The sequence below is a fragment of the Mustela lutreola genome, chromosome 1 (genome assembly GCF_030435805.1).
Source record: "Mustela lutreola isolate mMusLut2 chromosome 1, mMusLut2.pri, whole genome shotgun sequence".
In the NCBI taxonomy this organism is placed as follows: domain Eukaryota; kingdom Metazoa; phylum Chordata; class Mammalia; order Carnivora; family Mustelidae; genus Mustela; species Mustela lutreola.
This window is the reverse complement of record NC_081290.1, coordinates 253,397,378-253,411,896: the sequence shown is the minus strand read 5'-3', so window position 1 is coordinate 253,411,896 and position 14,519 is coordinate 253,397,378. Positions and strand designations below refer to the sequence as shown.

The 14,519-nt window shown below is 37.5% G+C and overlaps 1 protein-coding gene across 1 annotated transcript in view; it reads right to left on the bottom strand.

The window, feature by feature from the left end:
- The window catches only part of LUZP2 (leucine zipper protein 2), a 462,794-nt gene that overhangs the window by 104,838 nt on the left and 343,437 nt on the right, over window positions 1–14,519 (bottom strand). Inside the window, exon 7 of the mRNA XM_059138518.1 lies at window positions 13,087–13,149. Coding sequence (XP_058994501.1) covers window positions 13,087–13,149 — 63 coding nt within the window. The remainder of the gene's footprint in view (window positions 1–13,086; window positions 13,150–14,519) is intronic.

Sequence of the window (14,519 nt, the reverse complement as noted above, 5' to 3'; positions counted from 1 at the left end):
TCCTCCCCCCGAACAGAGAGCCCAATGTGGGACTCCATCCCAGGACCCTGGGATCCCGACCTGAGCCGAAGGCAAAGGCTTTAACCCACTGAGCCACCCAGGCACCCCCCACTCTCTGCTTTTAATTGCTGCACCACCCTGCCTTTTCCAAGGGTTGGACATAAAGACAGTGAACTCAGTTGTGAATAAAACACAGGCTCAATGAATGTCTAAAATAGGGGAGACCAATCCAAGTGCTCTCATTTTTTACCTTATTACTCAGAATATTTGAATCTACTCCTTTCACAGACTGGTAGATAACTTTAAATGAGAAAAATTGCATACCCCATTAAGTAGCAATGCAGTTTCCATTCTCATTAAATTGCTTATTAAAAAGAAATATGAAAGTATTAAACTGTGGGTTTTTTTGTGTTTGTTTTTGACCTATTTTCTGAGCATAATGCTTCTATATCATCAGCGTCCTTTCCTCTCTTCTTTTTTCCTATATTCACTTTAAAGTCAAAAGACATTTAAGCTGGTTAAGTAGTAAAAGGAAAACACACACACACACAGAACTAGAACTAGAACCTGTGTGCCCGCTGACCAATCAGAAGCACGTACACTGTTATCAAGTTGTGGCGGGCATATGCTTGCTAGCGGCAGTCACAAGACGCACCCAGGCCCCATCCAGGGGAGAAGAAGAGCGAGTCCAAGAGGGAAGCTAGTTGTCATATACAAGCCGGGAGAACTTGAAACTTTCCCCACCAACAAAGAAAATCAATGTTTACAAAATTATTACACTTTTCTGTAATAATGACTAACGTCACCATTTATGCTCCTCATGATTTGGCGCCATTCTGTCTTCCCAGTCTCTCTTCTCTTGCCTCTCTCCATGTGTACCATGCATTTCAAAGGACCTATGATGATTTATTTAATACTAACACATGTTCAAGAAGACTGCATTTCTCACTTACACATTCAACTCCTTCTTGTTTTCTTCATTTATACACATGTTTACTGAGTACTCACCAAGCATAGGCTTGGTATGGTGTTTTCAAGGTCTAATCCTTTGTCATTCTTCCAGGAAATTTATCCCAACCTAGTAGTAATAGGTTTCCTGACCTTTGACTCTCCCTCGTTGACTCCCTCCTCCCAAGAACAATAAATAAACAACAAATCAACAATAAATCAACAATAAATAAATGACTTTGACGGAAGAGATTATACAGTTGAGGAAAAAACAAGAAGTGTGTATGTTGGTGACTTTAAATTTTGCTTATAAAATACCGTATTGTATTACAATTAATTGTAAACTAGCCCATCACCCTTGTTAGACCGAGGGCAGGACAGCCTTCATCCAAGTCTGATTTCCCCATGTCTGCTACAAAATGTCAGCTGTGATGACTGAGAAAAAAAGGGTGGGGGTTGTTAAATAATCAATACAAACATCCTCTTTCGGAGCGCGGTGTACTAAAGAAATACTAGTACATTAAGGGAAAAGGATGAAGGGAAATTCTAATTACCTGATTTCAAATGCTGCTTCTTTCTACTACCTCAATGTTTGTAGAATTTTAAAATTAAGAAGAAAAACGGAGGTGCCTGTGATGATAATAAATTTATAATAAAATGTGTATAAAGTATTTTGTAAAATTCATTTCCATACATAATCTCATGTGATCCTGTTGAAGTGCATGTATTAACCTTGTCCATAATTTACTGAAAGAGGAACTGATACCCGGTAAGGCCAAGTGACTACTTAAGCTCAGTTTCCAGGTAAGTGAAAGAGCCAGTAAAGAACCCAGATGCCCTGACTGAAATCATATATATATATATATTTTTTTTAACTATCTCAAAGTATATTTACAGAGAAAGAAGAAATAGACAAAATTTTCAGTAGATGATGCTTAGCTGATACAGACAGTAGTCAAAGTCTTCTGTGAAAGTGTTTGTCTTTCTCTTGGACCGTGTAATGTGCTCCCACATCCCATAGCAGGGGCTTCTTAATGGTGCTGTGTGTTTTGCCTGACTTGTCACAAGCAGCACTGATTACGAAAAAAGATTTTACCCAAAACACGTTCATAGAGTTTCTATACATCATTGAATATAACCCACATGGATATTTTTAGTCTCGGGGAATATTCTTATCTCCATTTTAAAGATGGAGTAGCAATGGTTGGGGGCCAGGATGGTAGGATATGCCAGTTGCGACGGAAGAGATTATACATTGAGAAAAAACTGAGAAGTGTATGTTGGTGACTGTAAATTTTGGCTTCTGGCTAAGTAGGGTGGGTTCAGAGCACTGAGTGATTTTCATTGCTACTCCAATAATACACCCCACTCACCTTCCCTGTTTATTTTACTATTAGCGATACATTGAATTCAATGCTAGCGACAAATGTTCCTAGGACTGAAAAACAATTACATCATAAACTTAAATTCTCCTTTTGAAGGAGTCTTACAAGAGTGGGCACAGGGACTGGAAAGTGCAAATAGAGACAAAGAATCAGGAAGGAACCAAACCAAGAGGACTATGGGGGAAAGCACATTACTTTATAGATACAAGCTTGGCATCTCTGTGGGAATCAGACAGCATATTAAAAAAAAAAAAAAAAAAAAAAAAAAAAAAACTGAGCCGCCTGGGTGGCTCAGTTGGTTGGACGACTGCCTTCGGCTCAGGTCATGATCCTGGATTCCTGGGATCGAGTCCCGCATCAGGCTCCCAGCTCCATGGGGAGTCTGCTTCTCTCTCTGACCTTCTCCTCGCTCATGCTCTCTCTCACTGTCTCTCTCTCAAATAAATAAATAAAATATTAAAAAAAAAACTACATATTTTTTATTTGAGTGCAGTAAACATATAGTGTCAATTTAAAAATTAAAAAAAAAAATAAAATGAATTCATTAAAAAACCCAAATCTCTGATCAATCTTAAAAAAAATAACTATAACTGGAAGTGAAAAAGGAATTCTCCAACAGTTAGAATTTCATAAGAAGGAAAAAATTCTGCCTTTGAATGTTGAGAACCTTAACCACTAAACAGTTAGAATGAGAGGCAATGCTTTCAGGAAGATGTGCCACTATTCATGCAAGGAACTGGAATGGAAGGTTTTACAGGACTTGCAATGTGAAGGCTCTTCTATGGGTAAAGACTTAGGTCCTAAGTTGATCTGACTTGTTTTTTCTTTTTCTTTCTTCTTTTTTTTTTTTTTTTAAGATTTTATTTATTTATTTGACAGACAGAGATCACAAGTAGGCAGGGGAGGCAGGCAGAGAGAGAGGAGGAAGCAGGCTCCCCACTGAGGAGAGAGCCTGATGCTGGGCTCAATCTCAGGATCCTGGGATCATGACCTGAGCCAAAGGCAGAGGCTTCAACACACTGAGCCACCCAGGCACGCCTATCTGACTTGTTTCTAAAATGGGGTTTGTTACGGCTAAATGACAGCGGTAGAGGCTAAGATATCTGGAATCTCTCTTGAAGTGAAATGAGAGAAAGACAATTATCATATGATCTCAGTCATATGTGGAATTTAAGAAACAGGACAGGACAACAGGGGAAGGGAGAGAAAAATAAAACAAGACAGAATCAGATAGGGAGACAAACCATAAGAGACTCTTAATCAAAAGAAAGAAAGTGGGGGTTGCTGGAGGGCAGTGGTGGATGGGATAACTGGGTGACGGGCATTAAGGAGGGCACATGTTGCAGTGAGCACTGGGTGTTACATACAACTGATGAATCGCAGAACTCTGACACTAATAATATACTATATGTTAATTAATTCAACTTAAATTAAAAAAATAAAAAAAATTGTTACCTATATGTTTAAAAAAAAAATGAGCTAGACCAGGGCCAACGAGTGAAGTGGTAGCATTTTTGGAGTGAAAGACTTCAGTGGGTACTACTTAGGCATTTTTCTCATGCCTTCGGAAGCTGTACATTCCTGATATTTTTTTAAGATTTTATTTATTTATTTAACAGACAGAGATCACAAGTAGGCAGAGAGGCAGGCAGAGAGAGGGGGGGATGCAGGTTCCCTCCTGAGCAGGAGCCCAAAGCGGGGCTCGATCCCAGGACCTTGGAATCATGATCTGTGCCGAAGGCAAAGGCTTTAACCCACTGGGCCACCCAGGTGCCCTGTACATTCCTTATTATAAACTATGGAATTGATGGAGAACTCTCCTTTTTAAAATTCCTCTAAATTGTGTCTGTTGCAGCAGCTTTCTATGCAATTACCTTCAGAGGTAATTGGCTTCTTCTTTGTTATTATGAGTAGGTTAACAAACATCCTAGTAACGGAGTAACAGCAATTAAAGGACATTAGATAAATAAAGTCACAAATATACTTCCGAAATGTCTCCTGCCATGACAAAGGGGGGCATCTAAATGTGTCGCCAAAAGTATTCTTTCGAAGAATAACAACTTGCTCTTGTTCTCTGAAATTACATTTGGCACTGCCATGAAGATAAAGGATATGGAAAACAAGGCATTTTTTTTTAAATGCACAATGAGTGAAATTACTGTATGTATTCTTCACTGTTCTTTTTATTTTATATTACAAATAATAGAGAGGGTGGGTGGTTCAGTGGGTTAAGCCTCTGCCTTCGGCTCAGGTCATGATCTCAGGGTTCTGGGATCGAGCTCCGCATTGGGCTCTCTGCTCAGTGGGGAGCCTACTTCCCTCCCCCTTTCTGCTTGCCACTCTGCATACTTTGTGATCCCCCTCTCTCTTGTCAAATAAATAAATAAAATATTTAAAAAATGAAATAAAATTAAATTAAAAAGTATGTATTGAGAACAGAGATAACACGGTGATTGTTGTATTTTTTAAAGATGAAAAGATATTTGAGGATGTTTTATATCCCCGAGCCATACTTCTGTGGGGTACTCAAATTTGACTACAAAAAGCCATAATTTGTGATCTATAAATTAGAACCTAAGATGACCTCTGATCAGCAAATGTATTAAATTTTCAATGTGCTCAGAAGAAATAGAAGATACCTCACAATGAAATATAATAAATGTTTATATTTAAACAAACTGAAAATGAAACCACTTAGGACCTAAAGAAATCAGTGCTTGAGCTGGCACATGCCCTTGAGTCTGAAATGGTGGTACGCTGAGCAAGTCCCAGGAGAGTGATTTTCCCCAAAGGTCTCATGATGGTGCCCCTGCTCTACATATGCTCCAAGCAAGGGAATGTGCAGCCAGCTGCAACTAATAAAGAAAAGATTGGGGACGCTCTGTCAGTGGGGAGTAGGGGGACCTTGTTAGGCCAAGATGCACATGCAACATGATAAATAGGAAAAAAATAGGGAAGGGAAGTCAGTCCAAGGATCACTCCACTCTCAGAACAAGGGAAAAATGTTCTAGATCTGATCTAAAGTTCACTTCTTCATTTTGATTTTCCACACAAGGATTCCCACTTGTGCCTTGTTCTCTAACATTCCTTAGCGTAAAGACCACTTCTCTTTGAAATATATGTAGCTATTCTTATTTCCTGGGACAGTAAGACAATGGTGTGGAAATCCTGCAGAGTAGCTCTGTAGCAACTGGAGACTGGCTGTAAGCCAAATATTTAGAGCTTATTTGGGAACAGCAAACAGCTTTACCTTTGAGTATGGCCTTGAGGATCTGTGACTGGCCTTTAGGATCTGCTTCACGTCTCGGAAGGAGAATGATTTTTGAAGCCAGATCCAAGCTCAGTGGGAAAAAGCACCAAGACACATTAGCAAGTCGTGGAATAGACACAAGGTGTGGGCCAGGGCTACACAAAGATATACACATTTTAAAATGTATTCACAAGTGCCCTTAAAATATTTTGTCTTCCTAAGTGATAGGGCGTAACATTTTTTTCAAATCCTGAGCTCATGGTAAAACTGGGTTAAAATGGTAACATTTAAAACCATTATCTAAAGTTATAAACACTCTCTTAAAATCGTTTCTAACATACATAAGCATCAGCCTGGCAGAGACTACCTCTCAGTTTTCCAATAAGTAAATAGATTGAGAGAGAGAGAGAGAGAAACTTGGAACCAACATGGTTTATGCCCAGTAACAGCTCAGAACGGTAGAAGGTAAGAGCCAGTATGTAAAGCAATGGTTCTTAAACTGTTAAATTTTGGGTGTTTATAGAACATTTGAGAATCTGATAATTTACACAACCTTCATTCTGAGAGTAATGCCTTATGAAAACCCATAAAAATTATGAGCAAATTCTGAGGAGCCAATACCTTTCTGAAAGGCATCCATTGACTTCAAATCCCTCACTAAAGCATGAAGGCATCTTACTCAAATGGAAAGAACTTTGCTTAGTGCCTGACAGACAACACATGCTCCATCGATAATCTTGAACAAATGCGCGGACATGAAGTCGGGGAACTCAGACTCAAGCTGTGTCATCATAGATATATCACTTTAAAACTCTGAGCTTCTTTTCTTAAAAAGTCTTGCATTTTTGGTGATTTTCATCAAAATTGGATTTTGGAGAATCTCAATATTTTTGGAGAAAATTTAATGTTTACTGAATTTCAATTTGTTACAATATCCATCCGTGTCCTTTTATAACCTGCATGTCTACTCCACTATCAGATAAATAATGACAAAAATAAATGAGGCTTGTTGGCTTTCATGTGTTAAGCATAGACCCAACAAGGCTGAAAAGTTGTTTTGACTGGGAGAAGGTCAATTTTCTCTTGTGTCCTACCCACAGAACATACCCTATTCTATAGTTTTAAAAACACGTGTGGTGGATCACAAGAAGATGGGGAGTCAGAAAGGAAACCTTTGTTCCAAGCAACTGCCAATTCTAAACTAAAAGCAGCATAGTTTTGTGCTGAAAAATGCTTATGTTTTTAAGGAAATGCATTGAGTTTTAGATGCCAACATATGTTATGCATTGTTTTGTTTTGTTTTGTTTTTGTCATCAAGTTATATTTCCAGCTATACAGGTTTGCATTTAGATCTGTGCATGCATTAGAAAAGATTTCTTGAGAGTATAATCTATAAATAACCCTAAGAAACAAAATACAATATAACTGGGATAAATGTAATATGGTGGAACAAAGACTGAGTTAGAATAAAAACTCTGCCACTTGGTAGTTTTGTGATTTCAGACAAGCCTTTGTTTTTCTGATGCATGATAATGTGACATTATTACTTGCCCCGACTGACTCACAGAATTATCTTGAGTCATAAGTGAATGTGTTTTGAAAACCTTAAAGTTTGTCAAATCAAGTAAGAAAGTAAAATCAGCAACCCTTCTCACCTTTTCTCTAGGATGCCTACATGTTAGGGCCAAAGCTCACTTAACTGGAGATAATTTGACACTTGTCACAAATGATTGGCACCAAAAATGTTTTGCTCATTAAAAAATGGTTTAACACATAAATGAGATAAATGTAAGATAATGAGAAGCAGATGCAAAAAATTACCTTAGGGTTTAAAAATTACAGGGCAACTGCTTACAGAAGATTCAAATCATCAAAAAAAAAATATGACATTTGTTGGTATTCATACAAGGAAACTCATGTGGCAATGTTCCTGCTTTCAGGAGCAAATGAAAGCCTGGATATCAAGTTGAGCATGTCTGGTTTCTAGAGAAAATACCAAAGAGAACATATGCCCTGTTGATGTCTGAGTTTCGGAGAGAATGTGTATATCTGGTCTGTCACCAAATATGTTGGAAAAAATATCAGACTGATCCCCGCATCGGGCTCTCTGCTCAGTGGGGAGCCTGCTTCCCTCTCTCTCTCTGCCTGCCTCTCTGTCTACTTGTGATCTCTGCCTGTCAAATAAACAAATAAAATCTTAAAAAAAAAAGAAAAAAGAAGAAAAAAAAACCATATACTTGACATGATACTCCAAGTCAGCTCAATTTTAAATGAATGAATGAGTGAATCTACTATGATAGTTTCAATCTGTCAACAAGCTTTTTAAATAAATAGCTTGGTGGTGTTCATTGTCAAACTTCTGAAGGTCTCAATTCCCTCACTGTTAGCTGGAGTCCCACAGCTTCTCCTCTCGGTCTCATAGGGGTTGAGATGAGGTTTCATAATGTTTGTAACAACACTGGGTACGATACAAAATATTTCAGTAGACAGAAGGCATAGTGATTCTCAACCTGTTTCCTATTATTGTGAAGTAAAATGAAAGGCCATCTTGTCTCCTTCCGTGGTGAAAAATCATAATGTGAACTTAAGTTTGTAAATCTAAGTGAACAGCTAAAATCTTAGCAACTTTTACTAGTCAACACTTGTGATCTTTAAAAGTTACAATAGACAAGATGCACACACACGCATACACATACACCCACACAGACACAGACACACACATATATACAGGCAATGGAATATCACACAGCCATAAAAAGAATGAGATCAGCAAAATGGGGGTCCCAACACTTTCTCTCCCACAAAAACAATAAATAAACAACTACAAACAGATGAGAATAGCTCAGGGAAAGCTATGAATTACAATGAAGCAGCAGCCAAAACACTGTGGAAATAAAAAAAAAAAGCTGAGGATGGTCACAGAGCAAACCATAGAAAGCATGTTAATTATGTCACCCCATCCCCCAGTCCAGGGTAGCTCACAGAGAAGTTTCGCTCCACAAGAAAATGGAGAACAGAAGAACCCCAGCTAGCCTCACCACTGTGGAGGTTTGCAGAGCCTTTGTTACCAAGGATTTGCACAATTTTCTCCAATGCTGACCCCAGCTGACGGAGCCTTTCAGAGTTCCTGCCGCTGCATCTCCTCCCCAGGGCTGGAGCTATTGTTGCAATGAGACCTACCCCTAGGGCCTCCACATTCCACTTTCTGGGACTGGGATGCCTCCATGCTTTACCATAAAGGTAACTGCCTTCCAAGCTATAGGTCCTGGCTCCGACCTGTCATTGTCGAGGACCACAGGTCACAGGTCATGGTTCTAGCCTGTCAGTGCCAGGACAGTGCTGCTGCTCTGAAAACCACTTTAAATATATATGATTGCATTTGTCAATAAAGTAAAAAAAAAAAATCTAAACTCAAAAATGTGTCCTAGATATTAAGAACATCACAATTTCTCAATAATTTCAGTGAATTACTTTATAGCTTTATATATATATATGTTCAATAAAAATTATATCTCAAGTTGGAAATAACACATTTTTCATCACAGTATAAGTTAAAATCACAACACACACATATCCAAATAGACAGCTGCACAAATATTTATAAGGTTAAATTTGAGACACTTGGCATATACATATGAAAAATTATTCATTTAGATTTTTACAAAGAAATTATTATAGGATGCTTTACATTTAAAATTATAAGAAAAAGCAGAATATATAATCTACATTAACATATATATAGTAATCAAAAGGCAGATTATGCCTAATATAAAAAGAATTAAAGGGAAATACAAAATTATATTTCAAAGCAGTGTGTGTCCAGTGATGGGATTTTAAGTGGATTTTTAAGTTATTTTCTTTTTAAGATTTTATTTATTTATCTGCGAGAGAGAAAGAGTGAGAGAGGGTGGGAGGGGGAGGAGTAGAGGGAGAGGGACAAACAGACTCTGACTGAGCACCGAGCCCCATGAGGGGCTCAGCCCCAAGACCTAAGGTCATGACCTGAGCCAAAATCAAGAGTCAGACACTTAACCAACTGAGACCCAGGTACCCTGGATTATTTTTACGTTTTTAAAAAATATTTTTCTATAGTAATAATACTTCTAGAATTAAACAAGCACATCTATTAAAGTAAAATAGAGCCGCAAAATAGAGAGTGGATATCCTCTCCAAAAGGAATCAGGGAGGATAAAAAGTAACACGAGTCTTGGGTAACTAACAGCAGGGCCTCACTTCTTTAGTCGAGAATGTTTACTACTGCTGGCAGCCTTCCCAATCAAAAGCCAGCTCTCAAACATTAATAAGGATACTGAATTTATCAACATGTCTGGCAAATGTCAGCATATACCATTATTTTTAAAAAATAACTGAAGTGCTTCAGCAGCACACCTTCCTCCTTCAAAGTCTATCTTTACTACAAACTATCAAATCTATTCAAAATTGAACACACTTTCAGGGAAACTACTTGAAACAGAATCCTCTAGTACTCATCTCAGAGTTCAGCAAAATATTACCAAAGACATTCTGAGGGTTCATTTTTAAAGGTGCATGAGTGAATTTCCATAGTCACATGCCCCTTGGGGCAAAGTACGTGACTTTCTACCACATACCACTACGATGCATCTATTTGTGTATGCACGTATGCATATGCAAGTACCCGTGTATATGTATTCATTATTCATTCAATATATGTTTTCATAAAATCTAAAAATGTACGCTGTTGACAGAGTCATAGGCAAATCAGATGAGTGAATACTATCAAGATGAGTGAATAATTACATCATAGCAGAAAGCATTTTCACAATGGAAGCTGTATAATACTAAGGCCTCACCTCTTTTGCACGGATACATGACCAAGTTGGGGAAACACCTTAAAAAATTCTCCTCCTTTACAAAAATTATGACACTGAAACACAAGTGTCTTTTCCTTTTCTTCTCTGATTTTGTATGAAGTTAGACAAAGACAGCCTACAAATCTTTAACCCCTATCATGTACAGTGGGGAACCAAAACTTAATAAGTTGAGGATCATGATATGGAAAGGTAGGAAAACCAAAAAACTTGGTCTTTTGACGTTGTTTAGCTACTGAATAAGCTAAAAAATTGTCATGTTTATAGACACCTTCTTACCTTATTTAATAAAAATCTTGCTGTTAAATAGCTTTTTGGGAAGTGCATATGCTAAAGGCATCCTAATTTATGCACCTTCATGATCTACTCATACACAATTCACCTGATTTCATATATAAATGCTCCTTTCAAAGTGGCATGAAATAACAAGGCTTACAAATAATGCCTCATTTTCAAGTCATAAACAGTTTCAGCAAATCTTGATTTGGGTAATTTCTGAAAGTTGATAAATTACTAATGTATATTCAACAACTGGCATATTACGAAGAAGTAAATCAATGAAAATTATTAGAGCTCCTCGTTCTCTTCTCCCAAATTTTCCTTCACTAACTCTTCAATTTGGGAAATGAAATTCAAAAGATTTAAAAAGGCTCATATGATCTATCTTCATATAAATTTCTCAGCCTACGACCTAAAACTTACCAGCTCTAGGGAGCTCAGATTTGGTTTATTACATTCTTGGTATTATTAAGTTAAACTATTTCATAGAGAACTAGAAATTTCTCTACAAATGAAAATGCACACACACACACAGACAGACACAGGCATGGCCCTCCTTCTCCAATTTCAGTGATTTATGATTGATGACTGCAAAGAGCTAAGGCCAACCTGAATATAAAAGTTAAGATAACCTGTGCTCGAGTCTCAGTATGAAAGATTAAAGGTAGACAGACAAATGCTTTGGGTTTTGCACTTTTATCTACTTATCAGATACAATGAACAGAGTGTTGAGAGGCAGGGATCCATCAGCATTAACAAGAAATAATTCACAGTTTTCTTGGTGTGCTGGAGAATATCTTCTTGTAAATAAGGTAAACGAAATATCAAGAAGCATATTTATGGAGAAGTAAATAGCAAGATAACTTCTAGATTCATATATCACATGGAATGAATATTTAATACATACTGATCAATGTAATAGGAACACCTTCCCCTGACTCTGAGCCAAAAGTAAAGGGGCTGAAGAAGAGAAATGTGTCATTTCTTATTGTTTTCATTGGAAAAATTTCAGGGTTTTCCAACCATTACATAAAATAAGGAATTATCCATCTTTAATTTAAACCTTGCGCTTGTAAACTGAACTGACCATTGTAATGAAAACATTTAAAAAAAATACACACAATGTAACTCATATTTATTATTTATTAGGCAAATAATCACTCCTACTCCTAAGAACCTAATATTCCATCACTTTACTGCATTTGGAAATGCACATGGACCAAATGCACAACAATTAAAGACACCTACCTCTTACCTCCCCCTGCTCAAGGGAGATAAAAGAAAGTATCAAAGTTTCATCTTGCTGCTAATAACAAACTACCATGAACTAAGTGGTTTAAAAAACAAACAAAAACCCACTTCGATTCTCTTACAGTTCTGAAAGTCTAAAGTCTGAAATAAATATTATGGGACTAAGATCAAGGGGTTGGTCGGGCTGGTTCTTTCTGCAGGTTACATTGTCATTCCTCCTCCAGCTTCTGTGATCACAGAATCTTATTTAGGCCTTTCTGTCTCACTTTTTTTTTTTTTTTCCAAGAATTTATTTATTTAACAGAGAGATCACAAGTAGGCAGAGAGGCAGGCAGAGGGAGAGAGGAAGCAGGCTCCCTGCCGAGCAGAGAGCCTGATGCGGGGCTCGATCCCAGGACCCTGAAACCACGACCTGAGCCGAAGGCAGAGGCTTAACCCACTGAGCCACCCAAGCGCCCCATTCTGTCTCACTCTTATATGGACTTGTATATGACATTTAGGTTTCACCTGGATATTTTGGAATACCCTTCCTATCTGAAGATCCTTAACTTAATCACATCTGTAAAGTCTCCTTTGCCATAAGGTGTAAGATTCACAGGTTCCAGGAATTAGCAAGTGGTTATCTTTGGGAGGCCATAGTTATTCCACAGTTTGTGGTAAATGTCTACCTCTACATAGATCTTGACTTGATAGTCTTGTAAAGAAAAATCTCAATAACTAAAATCAATCAACAATTATACTCTTAGTAATAAAGAGATTTATGCAGGGATCTCTGGAGGTCAAGAATGTGGATCACCAGTGGATCTCATCTCTGGAAATTCACTCAATCTATGCCGTAATGTAAATAGTCTGAAAGATCACACTCCTCAGTATTGAATTCAAGTACCTGAAGGTTACAAGGGGACTTTAAACACTTTGGAATGATACCTGCCTTTGGTTAAGAATGTACCCAGGAATATCTGCATTTGTCTCCATTAATTAAAAAGGCAAGAAAATGAAAGCATCTTCAATGTGGTCAAATACAGCTGTAATCCTTACAAGAGTTCAGAAATGAAATTTAAGGTAAACGATACTATAGTTTATGCACTGGGAGGGTGGTAGGGGAAGGGAAAAAGATGCTCACCTTAAATAATAAATCCTTCTTCCCATAACGAAGCTCCTTTAGCTGGGCTTGGATTTTTTTTGACTGCAAGAACATAAACGTAGATTAGTGCCTTAGTTTCATCTATATTTTCGAACTTGAATATTAAAATTATTTTAAACTATATAGGAATGAATCTTGCGGTCAAGCAAAAGCTTAATCTCTGCTTTAGAAGCTGGACATCTAGTTGGTCTAGGCAGCAGGACAAAGCCAAAGCCTGTGCAAAGGAACCATATTATTAATTTTTTTGTAGAAATTTTACTTTTTAACCTTTAACTTTTTAATTTGAGTATAGCTAACATAATAGGAATCAGACTGTTTAAAAGGCAATATTTAAAGAAAATAGTTTATTGCTTCTCTCCCAGCATCCCCACCCCCCCACACAAAGAATACACACACACACACACACACACACACACACACACAGAAAATTTTAGTCACCAGAGCATGTCCAACAATCCAATTTTAGGTGCTAAATATACCTATGTATATGTATGCCTCAGTTTTCAAATTGCTTATTTGCAATTACTTCTTTTTTAAGATTAAGATTATTCTTTCTTATCAATTTCCTGATTCAATAGATCACAGAATGCAGTTGGTTCATGATAGGGATGTCTGTAAAAACTGTTCCTAATATTAGAGCTCTTGAGAATAAAAACTTTCACTTGGAACCCCCCCCCACAACACATACATACATACCCCGCCTCCTGAATTTATATTTCTATTTCAGATCCAAGAGCATGGAATGGTCTTCCATCTTTTTGTGTCTTCTTCAGTTTCTTTCATGAGTGTTCTGTAGTTCCTCAAGTACAGATCCTTTACCTCTTTGGTTAGGTTTATTCCCAGGTATCTTATGGTTCTTGGTGCTATAGTAAATGGAATCGATTCTCTCATTTCCCTTTCTATATTTTCATTGTTAGTATATAAGAAAGCCACTGATTTCTGCACATTGACTTTGTATCCTGCCACGTTGCTGAATTGCTGTATGAGTTCTAGTAGTTTGGGGGTGGAGTCTTTTGGGTTTTCCATATAAAGAATCATGTCATCTGCGAAGAGAGAGAGTTTGACTTCTTCATTGCCAATTTGGATACCTTTTATTTCTCTTTGTTGTCTGATTGCTGTTGCTAGGACTTCTAATACTATGTTGAACAAGATTGGTGAGACTGGGCATCCTTGTCTTGTTCCTGATCTCAACGGGAAGGCTGCAAGCTTTTTCCCATTGAGGATGATATTTGCTGTGGATCTTTCATAGATAGATTTGATGAAGTTCAGGAATGTTCCCTCTATCCCTATACTTTGAAGCGTTTTAATCAGGAACGGATGCTGGATTTTGTCAAATGCTTTTTCTGCATCAATTGAGAGGACCATGTGGTTCTTCTCTCTTCTCATATTAATTTGTTGTATCACATTGATTG